This window comes from Monosiga brevicollis, genomic scaffold (genome assembly GCF_000002865.3).
Source record: "Monosiga brevicollis MX1 MONBRscaffold_6 genomic scaffold, whole genome shotgun sequence".
NCBI lineage: Eukaryota > Choanoflagellata > Craspedida > Salpingoecidae > Monosiga > Monosiga brevicollis.
In genome coordinates, this window is record NW_001865043.1 from 785,836 (window position 1) to 802,336 (window position 16,501).

The following is a 16,501-nucleotide window of genomic DNA, read 5'->3' on the forward strand; positions in this document are numbered from 1 at the left end:
TCGCGTGGAAGATCTGTAGCCGACTCCGACACTCGACGGGGTGGAGGGGAAGACGACGCTTTCCCTGTATCAAAATCAAAAAGAGCCGTGGTCGATGCTGGTTTGATGTCGGCAAGGTCGGTGCCGTGCCACCGCGTGATCGAGCAATTGTCGTGTGGACCGACGGGACCAATGCTGCATCGATCGAGCAAACAACCGTGGCTCGATCTGAACGAGATGGGCGCTGCGGGTGAAGAGCTTTTCGAATGATGGAAATGTCAGGACTGAAAAATCCCGACCAATGAAGCAGACAGAACTCTCGAGGCAGGGGCAGCGGTCAAGAGGTCTTGGGTCGAGCGCACAACGTCCCGTACCATCAGCTGGCACGACAGCGACAGACAGACAGACAGACAGACGGAGGGACGGGAGGACGGGGAGAACACGCACAGGGATGACGGACGGTATGAGAATGTCCTTTCGAGCAACACTCAAACACGCAACACACGCAACACACGCAACATAAGAAAGATGGAGGCGTGGATGGGGAGGGGACACTCGCGACGGATGGCACATTCAGTGGCTGCGAGCGGTGCGGGATCGGCACGGCTGGATCGTGGCAGCAAATCTGGCAGGTGCAGGACCCCTTGTTCAAGCGGATACTGATGCCGCGATCAACGAGAGATGATCAGCACAGCCGGCGCCTCTCCAGCGATCGGCCGTCAGACCCACACACAGCGCCACCACAAAATTCCCAAAGGAAACAAAAAGATGGCGACGTCATCATCTGGGAAATTTTTTCTCTCTCTCTCTCTCTCTCTCTCTCTCTCTCTCTCTCCTCTCTCTCTCTCTCTCTCTCTCTCTCTCTCTCTCTCTCTCTCTCTCTCTCTCTCTCTCTCTCTCTCTCTCTGTGGGATTTTTGGCTTAGGAGGCGTGCACATGAAGACATGAAGACGGAGGGGCAAGACTGGGCTTGAAAAAGGTGTGTGTGTCCTTGATCTGTTGCAAGATCAAAAGGTGATGGTCAACATTCCCATCTCACGAGGATGAGCATGGGTGATGCGGCTTCTGAAGGCTGCCGTCACCACACCACTTCCTGAGACCACTGAACCTTTCCCCGCTTGCCTCGTGGTCTGCAGGGTTTCCACCAGCAGGCATGAGACAGGCTCAAGAGGATCGCAAACGAGAGCTGCAACTGGTGCCACTCCATGTGAAGTCTTTGGAGCGTGCACGCACCGAATTGGGTCACGCCTTCGAGTGTGGCACTCGGAAAACAGATAGACGAGCCACTCTTCCCTGCCCTTTCCGCCTGAACCACCTGAACGACCAAGATCCGAAGGGAAGTCAGTCTCAAGGGCGGGATGGGCTAGATGGACGAGTGTGCCAGTCATCCAGCTGCCGCGCAGAAGAAAGACGAGGCATCACAGACCCATGGCCAGGTTGCCCGACCCACAAACTTGCTGGTCAAGCCTACTGCCGACACTCTGAACACTTTCTGTCACACTCAGTAGGGGTTGCGAACTTTTTTGTCGCCTGTGTGATGACATCTGACATTTGATATCGAAATCGCTATATCTGACATGTGGTAGCGATTGTCAGCGTCCTGAGCCGCACGAGGCACAAGCATGATGCGATTGCCTTGATGTTGCAGTTTGTCACAACCGCTTTGGACATCACGCAATTCTCCGTCCATCCGTAAGAGAACGCAAGAGAGAGAGAGAGTATAAAACGTCTGACATTGTCGTCGTTTCCAGTGGTTGCCAGGGGGTTTGGATGTCAGACAACAACGCACACACACACACACACACACACCACTCTCTCTCTCTCTTGCTCCTGGCCCGAACGCAACACAGCTTGCCTCATGACCGCTGGCCTTGAAGTGTGTGTGTGTGTGTGTGAGTGTGTGTGTGTGTGTGTGTGTGTGTGTGTGTGTGTGTGTGTGTGTGTGTGTGTGTGTGTGTGTGTGTGTGTGTGTGTGTGTGTGAGTGTGTGTGTGTGTGTGTGTGTGTGTGTTGTGTGTGTGTGTGTGGAGGCGGTGTCTGCCACAGTCGAGCTGGGCGAGACGGCAATTTACAACTTGCCCCCGTAACCTCTTAATTCGGAGCAGACGGGATATCCATTTCAACTCGGTTGGACCACGGAAGATCAGCCTGATCGTCTCAAGGACTCACACAACTTACCATCAAGATGCGTATGGCTTCCAATGACGAGCTGGACGGCGCCATGACCCGGGCCAGTGTCAAGGCCGTCGAGGGTGGTGCCATCGGCCTCGCCGTGGGTTTGGCTGGCATGGCCGTCCTCAACCGCACCTGTATGTCACCTTGCCCATAGCTCGCATCACCTGCTTGTTCGTGCAACCATTCTCAACTCACCGCATCCCGTCGCCATTCTTGTGTACCCCGCGTAGCCACCTGGTATCGCAAGCTGACGCAGCCTCTCAAGGCACTGAGCGTCGCCATGCCCATTATCGGCTTTATGATGGTCTATGGCGAGGAAGAGCTGCTGAAGATTGAACGTGAAGGGCACGCTGCCCATGAAGCCAAGCGTGTCGCCGAATTCCGCCGCCTCCAAGCCGAGAGCGCCAACTAGACGATGTCACACGTACCCCTGGCCGCATTTATTTTTATACCTGTGCGTTGTTGTTGTTGTTGTTGTTGTTTGTTCCTGCATGAGTTGGCTTGTCAGCCCCCTTGCTTGTCCCTGCTGTTCAGATGTGTGTAGTTCCTTTCCTTCCGCCTTATGCCCGCGTCCTGGGCGTGTGGTGATTGCTGCGCAATCGAAACCATACCATATTCCAGCCCGGTCTGAGCGAATTCAACCTTCCTTCCCACTTGACCATCATATCACCTTCTTCTTCATCGTCAAATGCAGTCATGGTCCGCCCATGGGACACTGGTCAAATTAACATCCAAGCACGCCCCATCCGGCAAGCCGGGCAGAGGCCTTGATACAATCACGTTCCATTCTCTATTCATAACAACAAGTGCCGGTGCCCGGCACTTGCCTCGTCAAGCACGTGTATACTCGATGCGGTGTGTCTATGCTTTGGTGTCATCAGTCGGTGCCGTGGAGGAGTCGCTCCGCTCAGCGGGCTTCTTCTTCTTGAGCATGCGCGCAAAAAAGCCGTCACGATTGTATTCCTCTTGTGCCGCTGCAAACGCCATCCCGCGGGCCCACACCACAGAGAGCTTGAGCCGTTTGCAGCCATTTGCAAGTTGTCTCTCTCATCTCAACCAAATCTGGCACATCCATGACACTGGACGTACCGGTTGACAGCCGCCCAAACCCCCATGACGTGCCCGTCTTGCCGGAAAACGTTGCATCCTCGCTCCGTTGATACTGTCAAACATCGTAGGTGCCAACAATGGTAAGCTTGGTGGCAGTGCGTTTCTACGCCCGACGTCCAAAGCACTGCCTGCTTGGCGTACCGCTTTCTTAAATGCTCCGTCGCTCAGCTGCTGCCAAGCCCGCAGCTCCTCTTTGGCCTTCCACACCTGATTGTGATGCAAGATAACGCCATGCACCCGCATGAATGAGAAGGCACAAAAAGACAACCACACTCGACCAAATGAAGCGAAGCGGACCGCGTCATCCGGCTCCCTTGTCCTTTTCTTTTTTTTTCTTTGCTCTTCTGTCGCTGCACCCGCTCTGACCTGTGCCGAGGATCCGCGCTCCAGCTTGGCAATGCGCTGCGGCAGATGCTGGCGTAGCTGCTCGCCCAAGTCTCGGCCCTTGCGAGCCGGATTGAGTGGCCATGCCTCCACCAACCGCCGAGCCGCTGCGCTCAGCGTACCAGCCCCCTTGCCCGCCATGGCCCAAGACTCTGCAACCAGGCCACCACCCGTTAAAGCAGTTTTGGCCTACACCGAGCCAGGTGTCCTGACACACCCAACTGTCGTTCAAGGCCACGAGGTTAATATGACCTCAACCTTTCCCAAAAAGAAAAAAAAGAAAAAAATAACAAAAGATGACCAAGAAAATAAATAAACACAAAAGACTTGAAAGATGAGAAAACCATAACGTGTAAATCAATTATCGAAATGATCGGATTCTGGTTTTGGATGTTGCGTTGCGTTCCCTCTTTGACCTGATGTGGACAGGTTAAACCGAAGAATCATCTTCCTCATGCTCATTGGCCAAGGCCATACGCTGGCCCTCTTCCACTCGAGCTCGCAATTGGGCCTCCAAAGTGATAAAAGACGGTCGCGATTCAGGCCGCTGCTCCAAGCATGCCTCCACCATGGTGCTTAGCCAGGACGGCCATGTCGCATCTGTCGGCAGCCTCAATCCCTCGTCAAGAAGCTTCAACAGGCTGCTGAGGAGCGGTCCACGCGGCTGTCGGGCATGTTGCTCCCACAAGTCTGGACGCGCCTGCGTGTAAATCTCCCATAACAAGACACCATAACTCCAGCAGTCCGCCGCAAACCCGTACTGCTCCCCGCGCAAAACCTCTGGGCTCATGTACTGCGGGGTGCCCACTCCAGCGGTCAAGGCCATGGCCTCGTGCGTGCTGTTGCCACCCACAGACTGGTATAACGACTCGCGACCCTGGCTGGCACCGTGCCGCTTGCTACCTGATCGCTGCAATTGACTGTGCTGCGACACGTCCGGTGACTGCGATGACGACACGAGTGCTTGCGGTTGGGTCGGTGGCGTGCGGTTGGGTGCTGCACCCGATGCCGAGTTTTTAAACGTCTGGCTGATGCTCCCAAAATCTGTCACGCGCGCCCGCCCAGCATCTGTAATCAAAACTATAGAAAAAGCGCAGGTGGCGCCGCGCGGTAAGCGATACGCGGTGTGCGATTAGGAAGACGGCCCGCGCGTACACGGGGTCGCAACAGGCGGGGGGGGGACACTCAACAACACAACACAGGGACAGACAGATGTGCACGTTGGTCAAAGCTTACCATTGCCAGCCTTCAAGTCACGATGCAAGACCCCCAGCGTGTGATGAAGATAGCTCATCGCCACGGCAACATCGCACATGATACGTTGCTTGGCCATGAAATCCAACTCTGGGTTGCCATCCAGATAGCTGCGAAGGCTGCCGTTGGGCATGAGCTCCAAAACCAAAAACGGAGCGTTGTGCTGCTCCGGAAAATGCCCCGCCCCAAAGAAGCGCACCAATTGTGGGTGGCGCGTGCGCTGCAGGAATTCCACCTCGCGCTGAAACTCCTCCAGCGTCGACTCGTCGCACATCATCAAATCCGTCTTCAGCACTTTCACACACACTTGGATGGTATCCCACTGTGCTGCCCAAACCGCGCCAAAGGCGCCGGGCGAGCTTCCGTCAATGCGTCGCAACAACTGCAGCTCACTGCTCTCAATTTCCCACGCTGCCTTGAGCACGTGAAGTTCCTCCTGCGCCTCATCCAACAGCATTTGGCGCAGCTCCAGATCCTGCTCCACATAGCGCTGGCGCATCTTCATGCGACGATGCCCATAGATAACGCAGGGAAGCAACGCAACCGCCCCCAACATCACCACCAGAGCAATGGCCCAGGGGTGATCGAAAAAGCGCAGTTTAGGCTTGCAGAGCGCACCTGCTTGGCGAAAGCCGCTCACACATGCACACGAATAGTAATTCAGCAACACGTTGGCCCACACATCACCGAGGTTATGGGCACGCTCAAACTGCGACTCAAGCACGCAGGTGATGGGCACGCCGTCCAAGACAAGAGCTGGGACTTGGGGCAACGACAGCAAGTAGGTCCAACTCCCATCTGCGTTCACAATGTATGGTGGCGTCCCATTCGAAATGCGCATTCCCGAGACGAAAAGGTTGCCCAGCGTGCTGCGCAGCAACGTCAGGTTTTGTAGAAAGCTGTTCTCCGACAAGTCGAGCACGGCCACCTGCGCAAAGCAGCGCGGCAGCAGCTGATCCATGTGGGTGGTAAAGGACGCCGCGTTGCCCAGGCTGCGAGCTAGCAGTTTGTTCGACCCCATTAATCCACAAAGTAGGGGCGAGTAGCCCAGACTGGTGTTGGAAAAGTCGTACACCGCAGCCGCCATCTCCGTCTGGTTGCGCAGCTGCGGATTATTGGACACGTCCAGCGTGTTCAAAAACGGGATGGCCAGCTCCAATGTCAACAAGTTGCCGTGGTTCGAGACCCGCAGTGCCTGTGAATTATCGCTCTGCCACGTGATGGAGATGTGCTCACAGCTCGTTGACTGCAGCGACAGCCGCTGCAAGGATGGCAGGTCAATGTTCAAGGACAGCGTTCGTTGACTGGGCGTGCAAGTCATGCTGCTACCAAACTCCATCTCCTGCACGCTAGCCAGTTGAAACATTTGCTTTCGGCTTTGGCTGGAAAGGGGAAAATCAACCAAACGCAATTTGGTAAGATTCGACGCAAACTCGAGGTCCATTGGAGTCTGGAACGACGCAGCTTTGGAGAGAGAAAGCTCTATGAGCCTGGGCTTGGCCGTGAGCAGCTGTGTTGGCACTTCCACCAACGCGTTGTTGTCAAGATACATGTACTGCAAAGAGGTAGCTGCCGTCGCCAGGCTCGTGGGCAGAGACGACAGCTGGTTATCAGACAAGTCAATGGTCACCAGGTGTGAAAGGCCGTCGACCAAATCGTCCGGCAACACCTGGAGTTGATTGGCGCTGAACAGCACGTGGTTGACATTGGGCTGGTTCTTGAGTAAACCAGGGGAAACGAACTCGAGCTGGTTGTAGTCCAGCGAAAAGTACGTCAGGTTGCCAGGAGGCATGTCCGCGGCCGTGATGGAAGTGAGCTTATTGTACGACAATTGCAGAAGCTCCAGCCGCGTTTGTGAGCTAAAGAGTCCTGTGGGTAAACTCGCCAGCTTGTTGCGGGCCAAAGATAGAAGGCGCAGTGCTGGTAAGGGCTTGAAAATGTCCTTGGGCAGGGTTGTCAGGTCATTGTGGTAGAGATAGATCTTATAAAGCTGACTGAGACCGGCAAAAAAGTCCACGGGGATTGAGGTGATCATGTTGGAGTTGAGCAGGCACTCCAAGAGGTTCGACATGGGCTGCAAAAGCTCGGGAGGCAGCGTGACTAGTTTGTTGTGGGAAAGGTCGAGGCTTGCGAGCCGAGTGTTGTGTGCGAAGAGGTCTGCATGCACGGCGGTCAGAAAGTTGTTGCTGGCCGCAAATTCCACGAGTTTAAGCTGCTGGTTTAACACGGCTGGAGGCAAGACTGTGAGACTGTTGTAACTCATCTCAATACCATCCAGGTTTGTGCAGGTGCTGAGCAGACCCGCCGGCAGGCTCTCGAGCTCATTGCTTTCAAGACGCAGCTTTTGTAAACCAGAGCAATCCTTTAACAGCTCATCGTCCAAACGAGTGAGGTGGTTGTTGCCGAGATCAAGTGTGGTCATTTGCCTCTGCCCTCGCAAGAGTCCAGCGGGTAGCGTCTGAAGTTGGTTGTGCTTGAGAAAGAGGGAGAAGAGGCCGGTCGAGCCCTCCAACAGATTGTCGGGTAGAAACATGATGTTGTTGTTGCTGAGATCCAAGTTACGCAGTTGAGGCTTGTGTCGGCTAATGGAGGGCGGGATGGTTGTGAGGCCATTGCCGTGCAAAGCCACAATTTCCAGCTGTTTTGTCATCTCAAGCGCGTTGGCAGGCACAAAACGCAGGCCCGAATCTGACAGTTGAAGTTGCTATTGGATTTCACGCAAGAAGGCAAACAGAAGGAAAAAAAAAAAAAAAAAAAAAAAAAAAAAAAAAAAAAAAAAAAGCGGTGCAAGCAAGAAAAGGAATGGTGAGAGGGTGATCATCGCGTGCTTGCTTGCCTTGGTGCCAAAGAAGACGGGAGCACAGACCTGTAGCTGACTCAGACTGTTCAAGTCGTCCCAAAAGTGTGATGCGAGCGTCACGTTTTGAAGAAGCAAGGCCGTCAGATTGGTCATGTCCTTGAGGTGCGTCAGGGCCACCATGCTACTGTCTGTGACCACGAGCCGCTGCAGACGCGCGACGAGGGACTCGGCCAACAGCAAGCGCACCCAGTCGCTGGATGTGTGCTGCTGAAAGATGCCTAGATTTGTCAACGCAGGCAAGTCCATGTCTGTGCCCATGCTGACGTAGGGGACACATTGCAGGGTAAACTCGACGAGGTTGGGAAAACTGTTGCCGCTGAGAAAGCTACAGCAGCGCAGGGAATCCCGCACGGTGAGCCGGATCAACATGTCATTCAGCGCCGGCAAGTGAATGGGCACCACTTCTTCCGAGTTGCAGTCGACTGTGAGCGGGACGCGTTGGGAAGTATCGCAGTCAGCAGGCATGGAACTGGTGTTGTAAAACTCTGTCAGCGCGCGCGCCGTGCAAGTCACAGAATCCAAGTCGTCAAAGAGACAACTTGAAGGAAAGCATGCCCGCAGACTGTCGTTCGATGCCGCCACGGTGATGATGATGCTAGCCGCAAGCGCCACCAGCAGCGCCACGTGCATAACGGGGAGCAAGGCCATCCTGGAGGCGATTGTCAGGCACAAGATACAGACACGCTCGGCCCCACACCCAGCTTCTTCACTGCCTTATGCCAGTGTGACAGCCCCCTCCGTGTCCCCGCGCCGCTGGCAGCGACCAAGCCGCAGCAGCAGCGAAAAGCCTGTTTTTGTTCCTCTTCAAGCCAAGCCAAGCTGGAAGCAAAACACACACACACACACACACACACACATCGAAATCGCTCATCCGGAAAAGTCAGAGAAAAAAAAAAGACATGGAAAGTAAACTCAAAGAGAGTGATGGGGAGGACAACGCTTGATACAAGTGGATGGACGGCGATGGCAAGAGCTTCGCCACTGGCAGTGGTTTGAGTCTTCTTGGTTCAGAAAGGGAGGAAATGGCGCGTGGTCGCACAATGATTGTTGCAGCAGCCAGTTCACAGCCCAGATGAAAGGATGAGGCACGAAGAAGGGAAATGGTCGATTTGTCGATTGGATCAGAGGGTCTATGTCGAGGCTGACTCGACTTGGTTTTCAGTGCCACCATTGACAGTGCTACTAAAGTTCAACACCGCTATCGCAGTTACATAAAGCGTGAGTGCAGAACTGCCGCGCCAAAAAATAGAGACCAACGATACGGCATTTACACACACACCCTCCCACGTACTCACTAACACCTCGCGACGCCGCCGCCCACGCACACACACGACGACGACGACGACACAAAAACAAACAAGAAAACACGCGTTTTGCCTACCTGAGACGAGACGTTGATATGCCTGGGTGGCAGGCGAATCAGGAAAGGACTCAAACATGGATTTACCTTGATCACAGCACATGGCTGCGCGGGTGTGCGGAATGCATGAGGGAAGCATGAGCAAACACGCTGTAGCGTGCGATGGTGAAGGATAAAGCCGCAACACATACCGATTCGCGGGTCCAAAGGTAAACGACCCAGAAAAGGCACGTCCATCTCCTCGGCCATGGCTGCTGCACCCCCTGTCGTGGCCGGAAAAATTTCCGACTCATTCTGCAACAAGATTTGCTCATAAGATATTGCAAGGCATGCCGAGTTCTCCATAATTTTTTTGTTGTTTAGCCAGCAACGACTTCAAGGAGGCAAAACTCAAGGGCGCACCTTGCAGGAAGGGCATACAAACCCGCTCATATTCTCAACCACGCCAATGATGGGTAGGCCGACCTAACCCAAACATAAGCCCCATAACACCAACGTAAGCTCCAAAGTGAAAGTGCTAGGCCCTCCAATGAACGTAATGATGGTACAGTCCAGCAACTGACCTTGCGACAAAAAGAAATTTCGCGGCGAACATCGGCCAATGCCACCTCCTACTCATGACCAACCGAAAAGACAGGTTCGGGCCAAGATTCGAATGACAGGAGTGGACGTAGCACCGACCACCCGCCAACAAATACACCCATGCCCCTGTCCCTGCCATAAGGGCGTCAGGGCGAGCGTCAAAGAGCAAGTGGTACCTGTGGGGTAGTGACAATGACGCATCCGTCGGGCTGACAGCCGCGCAGATACTGCACAAGTGAAATGTGCTCATCAGAAGTGCCAGGGGGAGTATCGATCAACATAAAGTCTTGCTCGCCCCAGTCCACATCTCGAAGAAACTGCTTGATCAATCCTGGACGCAAAAAATTAATGCACAGTCACGCGCAGCCAAAGGTCAGGGCGCAATCCATACAAGCAGGCAAGCCCAATACTGCCCTTCCAGGGGGAAAAAAAATAAACAAAGGCCGGTTGTCAGTACCATTTTTCTTGTCGCCTCGCCAGATAACAGCCGCAGTCGGGGAAGGGAGCAGAAAGCCAACACTCATCAGGGCGAGATTATCCTCCACAAAGATGGGAGACCAACCCGAGCCCGACTTGAAAATTTGCTCGCCCTCCATCCCAAAGACCTTGGGCAGTGAAGGTCCGCAAATGTCCACGTCCATTACTGCCACCTAGTGAGCACAAAAGCCCAGTCCAATGGTGATCAGAAAGGAGCAAAAGCATCCCGTGTGCACTTGCACAGAAAAAAAAATAACGGCCACGTTGGACACGTCCTCCCCTCCCAAAAAAAAAAGATGCACTGCAGGTGTGTAGGAATTAAGAAGCCAACGTGCACATCGAAGCTGCGCCATATCACTGGGGTGGAGCGACAGACACGGGTGCAGAGCTCCAACCAGACGAACCGAACGGTCTTCATCCTGCGCCAGACCATAAGCCAGATTGGCAGTGACGGTCGACTTGCCCACGCCGCCTTTGCCAGAAAGGACCAGAATTTTGTGCTTGACGCTTGCAAGCCGCTCCTGAATGAGTGGCAAGTCTAGCGGACGGGGCAGGTACGTTGGAAACACAGCGTTTCCTTGAACGGGTCAGTGCAGGAGGCGCGATGCAATTGATCCAGGGGCGGAGGCGTAGTGGGATTCAAAAGGCAGCCATGATCACCTGGGTCTGGGCCTTGTGGCTTGCTGGCTGCACAAATGGCCTGGTTTGGACAACCTGTGTGAACCACGGCAGCAAACGCATCAGAAAACCATTGGCCGCAGACTCTACATCACTCTTTGATTGAGGTAGACACTTTGCGTCTCGAGCACTCACCCTCACAGGCGGCTGATCGACCAGCCTGGTCGCTTTCTGTGCCCGGGCAATCTAAATCAAGCCCGAGTCATGAGGCGAGAAGAGGCTGTGAGCATCCTGCTGCCCTCACCTATCCTGTCAGGCATGCAAACGTGTACGCACGATCCGGCGCATCGCGCGGCACCACATTGGCGTCCATCCTTGCGAGGTCCCAGGCCCGCACAGCAAAGACCACCGTAATCAGTCTGTCCCAACACGAGCCCTCCGTCGGGCACCAGCAAATGCTACTACTCCAGGAAAAGACCAGCGACCAGAGACAGCTTGAGACCCAGCTGAGGGCAGGGAGGAATGAGACCCCGGGGGTCGACGACGACACGAGTGTCAGCTCGATGAGTCGCAATGACGAATCGGTTGATCTGACGAGTTGTCAGACAATTTAGTGATCAACTGTAACCCCCAAATTTACGACATTAACTGGCTAGTCATCCGTACTGAAATCTACATGTTTTAAAATTTCTTCTGCACTAGCTTCAAAGGTCCTTGACAGGTACAGAGAGACAGAGACAGAGAGATGAATTGGTGAGACAGAGAGACAGAGACACAGAGAGAGAGAGAGAGAGAGAGGGATCAAGTGTTGTTCTTTTTTTTTTTTTTTTTTCTTCCTTTTTCGTGGCAGTTTGGGGTGTCTGTCTCGGGTCGAGCTCGTGGTTTGTCAGCGGCTGCGGACGAGTGGGCTTGGGTGGCTGTAAGGGTACGGCGTGTAGAGAAGAAAGCGCTATGGCCACGCTTACCTAAGTCAGAAAAGCCGTGCAAAGAGTCTGGCAAAGTTGGCGAGCACCACCGAAGAGCCCTCCGTGCAAAGGTCTTTCGCCTGGCCCTTTGCAGCCACTTCTTGGAGCCTCTCGAGACCTTTCGTGATGGCGGCAGCGACTCTGCCAGATGAACAACGGCTGCGCGAGCAAGTGGCGGCTCTCGAGTCATTTGTGGAGGCGCTGCGCGCTCAAAAGGCTCGAGGTGTCCTCACGCAAGCCGAGGTGGCCGCGGATCTCATCCTCGAGCTGGTTGATCAGGAGGTACAGGCCATTGCTTTTCAAGTCCATCGCAACGTCAAACTCCGCCTTCTGTGCCTCTGCCCCGCGGATAACTCAGACCACCGGTAGGCCTGCACCAATGCCAATGAGCCGCCGACAACCGAACACTGCTGCTCGCAGCTCATTTGCCCAGTGCCCCTCCCCATAGCCATCACGGCCTCGTGGCTACCCCAGGCTATGACATATATGGCACCAAGGTCGGTTTTAAAGCCGTGTGAGAGGCGGCCGCTTGGCAGCACAGTCTGCCTTCTGTCTTGCGCGCTGGCCTTTGCTAACAGCTCACCTTGAGGGCCCTTTTTGCGCGCCCCGATGACGGGACTCAGCTCAACAAGCAGCAAGCACCAAGTTTTCGGTGCCCCAACTGTGGCATGATGCGCCAGCCCGCCAAATTTGCCCCCCACCTGGAGCAGTGCATGGGAATGGGGGGGCGGGAGTCGAGACGAGCTGCTGCTCACAAGAGCCGCCAACTGATTCAGCAGCAAGCTGGGCCAGATGCTCCCGAGAACAAACGGACCAAAAAGCGCAGCAATGGCAAGGGTAGTTATTGCATGCCCGCCAATGCTGCCTTGTGGAATGGCCACGCGTATGCTGTGGTGCAGGCGCATTCTGAATTTGCCCCAGGCTGACCCCCTTCGTTGATGTCTCTTCCCACCCCTTGTTTGCAGAAGTCATGACCGCGAAAAAAGGCAAGCAGCAAAAATAAGGGTCACAGGTTTGATTGTGCTTTCGGAAGACATGATTCAACACCTCGATCGGCTGAGACCGGGTCTTTCTTAGACTGTTCGCCATCCTTTAGCAGCGGGGTGGTTCACTAGGGCAACGCCACGCCCAACAATGCCATGCCGTGTTTTGTGTTAATTAACATCCGATGTAAATTAAGCCTAGAAGTCAGACTTCTCGTGGACAAAGGCGTCATAGAAATCATCTAAAAATTCGAGTCGATATAAGGCACCGTAACTCCGTTGCAGCTTGTTGTAGCGATGATTTCGGGAGTGGCGCCAGCAGAAGTGGTGCACAACCCAGCCGCGTTCCAAGGCCGATGTAATGCAGTCATAGAATGATCTTCGCCCAGAATTGTCATTCCCATCCCCCGTCAAGATCACAATGTAACCCGGGCATGGGGACGTGAGCAAAACGCCTTGGATCTCGTTGGTAATAGCAGTGTCCACGAAAAGCTCTCGGCGACCATCATCATAATCGGCGACGGCCACTTGATAATTGCAACGCGCAAACGCTTCGTAATACTCATTCAGGTTGCGTCGGCCAGCCACAAAGCGCACGTTGAAATTGTTGTATGTCTTTTCCAGCCTATCGACTAGCTTCTCAACGTCAAAAAGCAGGCGGATGTCACTCTCAAGCTCTCTCCCTCGGCACTTCACTTCCTGAGCGCCAATGCTCATGTTGGAAAAATCAATAAAGATCGAGGTCGCTGGTGTAGCGTCAGAGTCTCTGGGCACTGCAGGTTGAGGTTCTTGAGCTGTGAGAGCGGCAGCCAGGTTGCCCATGTTCCATTCTTCCTCCTCTACGACGCTGTACTGAGCTTGTTGCCTTTGCGGTGCGGTGCTAGTGACGAAAACAGTCTTGGTGTGTTCTTCAGGAGGAAGCCTGTGTTCTTCAGGAGGAAGCCTTCTCGCACCTGCAACGACAGATGGGGGGGTCGATATCCTGTTGTGTGTTGGGGCCCGGTCCCAGCGCTGTCCTGACACACGATATAAGCTCGTGGCCGTATCACCCACAGGGTATGGCTCTGAATCATTCGATGACCGAGTTGCGGTTTCTGCGCGTGTCTGACTAGGCCGCCAAGGATCTGCCATTTGTGGGACGGCGTTAAACGTGGAGGCGGGGGCCTGCTCTTGTCTGAGCATGATTCTTGCCGGCATGGATTGTCGATGACCTTGTGCCTGTGGGAAGGTGAAGGCCCCGCGCCTGGAATCTGAGTCCTGCTCGTGTCTGGCGATGAATCCTGCCGATGGAGATGGTCGTCGACCTGCTGCCTGTGAGAAAGCTCCATGCCCAGAAGCGGAGTTCTGACTGCCAACGTCTGCCGGCTTGGCTGAGCGGCCTTCAATTTGAGCGGCCATTGCATCAACATCAAACTCCTCGTCGCTGCTGCTGTCAGAGTCGCCTTCCAGCCATTTGAGAGCGTGCGCCTTGGCCACGAAGTAGTAGCCGCTTTCGATGTTGGCCTGCCGGCAAAGGTCTTCACAGAAGCGCCGCATTGCATCAACTTCCTTCTGTCGTTGGCCGGCGACCAGAATTTTGCCCCCATCAAGGCGCACGGTGACGTGAAAGGCCCTCTGCAGATCAAAAATATTCTGTTCAATGATGCGCTGGCATGCATCTGCAGGTACAGGTATCCAAGCATGAGGGGCCATGTTAGAGCCAGAGCACAGACGGTGGATCCTTGTCTTGGAAGTCGATGCTCGACAGTTGAAGTCAAATTCATGCTGCTTGCATGCCGATTTGTCTAGAGGCAGCCGGGCAGCCGCAAGATGAGGGGGTCGTTTCACGCACATGCTGTTGACTTCAGAGGACAAATGCGAGATTGCGAGGCCCCTCGTGACACTCCGTCGACGCTTTTCTTGCAAGAAAGAGACACTCGGAAGGCTCAAGCCCCCAAACCCAACCAAAGAAAGATGCCAACAAGCTCATGTGGAATAATCCTACCGTTGAGAGCACAACGCCACGGCTATTGCGCCGCCCCTGACGTGTCCCCGACCCCTCGTCATGCGTTGGTGGCCGGCCTTTTCGTCTACTACGTCTGGTCGATACAACAATGCTGCTTTTCTCATGAGGTTTTGTCAGACTTTATATCTTTGGTTGGATTCGTGTGTGTGAGAAAGAATGCGTCATCTTTGGGTGAGCAAGAAAAAAGAAAGGCTTATTCTACATGTACATGTACATGTAGTTGACGAGCAGTTTGAATTTGCTGGCAACAGCAATTCTTGATTTGGCATAAGAAGAAGATAAGATTAGCCTTTAGTGGCTCGAACTTGATCCACGAAATATGCATGCCAGCGTCGATCCGCGGTAAGCTCCGGCTACGCTTTCCCGAATGTTTCGAGACCAGTGAGCAAAGGACCTTGCGCGTTGTGCACACCCGACCCAACGGATTGATAATTTTTATTGAAAGCTGCAACACCACAATTGCACATACATGAAAGGCTGTAACAAGAAAAGGGCCTTGGCGAGCAGCCACGATACAGGGCTTCTCGAGTGGCCGCGGCGACTTGTCCACGGGTAGGGTTGCCAGGACCTCCACCTCATCAGCCAGTACCTAAAGTGTCATTGAAAAAAACACCTGAACGTGGACGTCTGCCAAAGTACATCCCTGCACACACACACGCACACACACGTATTCCCACCTCAAGGATGGCCGGAGCCCGGATAAAGACCGCGTGGCAGGTTGATGCGGCTTCATCGCCAGGCAGGCGCACGTCCATCGTTGCTTCAAAGCTCTATTCGAGGTAACCGGTTTGATGCAGAATAGGCTTGGTGATGACAGGTTACTTCGCCATCACCCAGCGATATTCGGAAGGGTTCCAACCTGCAGCTGTGTGCCAAAAAAGTTGCGATCCACTACCACATCCAGCCCACCCAGTAGCGGTTGCCCACCCGTTTTCTCGTGCTGGGCTCGTTGTGCCAGCATGATGAGCCCAGCACAGGTGGCCTGCATTACACCAGCCCACAACCCCACAGCCATGAGTCCTCGTGCAACGTCAACTAGCAAGTCCGCCTCTCCATTCCACAGCCAAAGTGGAGTCAAACGTACAAATACGGGCTTCTGGCGCGCACGCGTCATGGCCCGGAGTTCTTCGAGCAGGCCCGACCGCTCCGCCACCAGCCCCATGGTAGTGCTTTCACCACCAGGAATCACTAGCGCGTCGACAGTGGCCAATTGCTCCTGATCGCACGTGTCAACCGGCTGAGTGTGGGCAGTGCAGGCCAGAAACGAGACATGGACAAGGTCTCCCTTTCTTCCTTCTCCTTGTCTTTTGAGGGTGGCAGGCGATGCTGGGATCTCGGTTCCATGCACGCTTTCGTGGCACCAAGCTGGCAGGAGAAGTAGCATCACCCGCGCACGTGTCACCCTTGCTTGCTTCCTGGCCAGAGCGGACTGACTGACTGACCTTGGTGCGAACTGGCAGCGCAGACACACCCTCAAACTCTGATAGAGCACGTAGATGCTCCCGAAACGCACCCTGCAACGCAAGCACACCAATCGTCACACTTGGGGCTGCCATCTTGACGGTGAAACGCCCCTGGCGATCGTGGGCTGCAAAACAAAATGTGTTACATGTAACATCAACAACAACTCCAAATCGACTAGCGCTTGCGCAATGTTGCGTGACCGTCCGCGTGATATAGTGATTTTTTCTGTATTTTCCGCTGTTTTTCCTGTTTTTTCCTGATTTTGTTTGCGGTTGCAAAGTGTCGT

General features: G+C 54.3%; 7 protein-coding genes across 7 annotated transcripts; 2 read left to right on the forward strand and 5 right to left on the reverse strand.

The window, feature by feature from the left end:
* Nucleotides 1–641: 641 nt before the first annotated feature.
* MONBRDRAFT_24276 (uncharacterized protein) lies at nucleotides 642–2,565 on the forward strand (the record flags this gene model as incomplete). Its single annotated transcript, XM_001744467.1, has 6 exons — nucleotides 642–909; nucleotides 1,116–1,319; nucleotides 1,566–1,671; nucleotides 1,741–2,011; nucleotides 2,164–2,287; nucleotides 2,384–2,565. 6 exons carry the CDS (start codon nucleotides 642–644, stop codon nucleotides 2,563–2,565), a joined length of 1,155 nt encoding a protein of 384 aa, XP_001744519.1.
* Nucleotides 2,566–4,077: 1,512 nt separating this feature from the next.
* On the reverse strand, nucleotides 4,078–4,473 carry MONBRDRAFT_16016 (uncharacterized protein; the record flags this gene model as incomplete). The annotated part of the gene is made up of 1 exon (XM_001744665.1): nucleotides 4,078–4,473. One exon carries the CDS (start codon nucleotides 4,471–4,473, stop codon nucleotides 4,078–4,080), a length of 396 nt encoding a protein of 131 aa, XP_001744717.1.
* Nucleotides 4,474–6,720: 2,247 nt separating this feature from the next.
* MONBRDRAFT_1925 (uncharacterized protein) lies at nucleotides 6,721–7,242 on the reverse strand (the record flags this gene model as incomplete). Its single annotated transcript, XM_001744666.1, has 1 exon — nucleotides 6,721–7,242. A coding segment is annotated over one exon (522 nt), but the record flags the coding sequence as incomplete, so codon positions are not given.
* A 1,649-nt stretch (nucleotides 7,243–8,891) lies between these two features.
* On the reverse strand, nucleotides 8,892–11,045 carry MONBRDRAFT_15921 (uncharacterized protein; the record flags this gene model as incomplete). The annotated part of the gene is made up of 9 exons (XM_001744667.1): nucleotides 8,892–9,226; nucleotides 9,313–9,415; nucleotides 9,524–9,586; nucleotides 9,685–9,732; nucleotides 9,880–10,034; nucleotides 10,161–10,353; nucleotides 10,585–10,718; nucleotides 10,841–10,894; nucleotides 10,994–11,045. Coding segments are annotated over 9 exons (1,137 nt in total), but the record flags the coding sequence as incomplete, so codon positions are not given.
* Nucleotides 11,046–11,889: 844 nt separating this feature from the next.
* Nucleotides 11,890–12,689, forward strand: MONBRDRAFT_24279 (uncharacterized protein; the record flags this gene model as incomplete). The annotated part of the gene is made up of 3 exons (XM_001744468.1): nucleotides 11,890–12,128; nucleotides 12,212–12,260; nucleotides 12,342–12,689. 3 exons carry the CDS (start codon nucleotides 11,890–11,892, stop codon nucleotides 12,687–12,689), a joined length of 636 nt encoding a protein of 211 aa, XP_001744520.1.
* Nucleotides 12,690–12,944: 255 nt separating this feature from the next.
* On the reverse strand, nucleotides 12,945–14,831 carry MONBRDRAFT_36542 (uncharacterized protein; the record flags this gene model as incomplete). Its single annotated transcript, XM_001744668.1, has 2 exons — nucleotides 14,731–14,831; nucleotides 12,945–14,530 (listed from the first exon to the last, which is right to left on the reverse strand). The coding sequence occupies exon 2, from the start codon at nucleotides 14,436–14,438 to the stop codon at nucleotides 12,945–12,947; it is 1,494 nt and encodes a 497-aa protein (XP_001744720.1). The 5' UTR covers nucleotides 14,439–14,530; nucleotides 14,731–14,831.
* A 204-nt stretch (nucleotides 14,832–15,035) lies between these two features.
* Nucleotides 15,036–16,307, reverse strand: MONBRDRAFT_15918 (uncharacterized protein; the record flags this gene model as incomplete). The annotated part of the gene is made up of 6 exons (XM_001744669.1): nucleotides 15,036–15,104; nucleotides 15,221–15,325; nucleotides 15,417–15,521; nucleotides 15,611–15,733; nucleotides 15,836–15,967; nucleotides 16,194–16,307. The coding sequence occupies 6 exons, from the start codon at nucleotides 16,305–16,307 to the stop codon at nucleotides 15,036–15,038; spliced, it is 648 nt and encodes a 215-aa protein (XP_001744721.1).
* Between the last annotated feature and the right edge of the window lie 194 nt (nucleotides 16,308–16,501).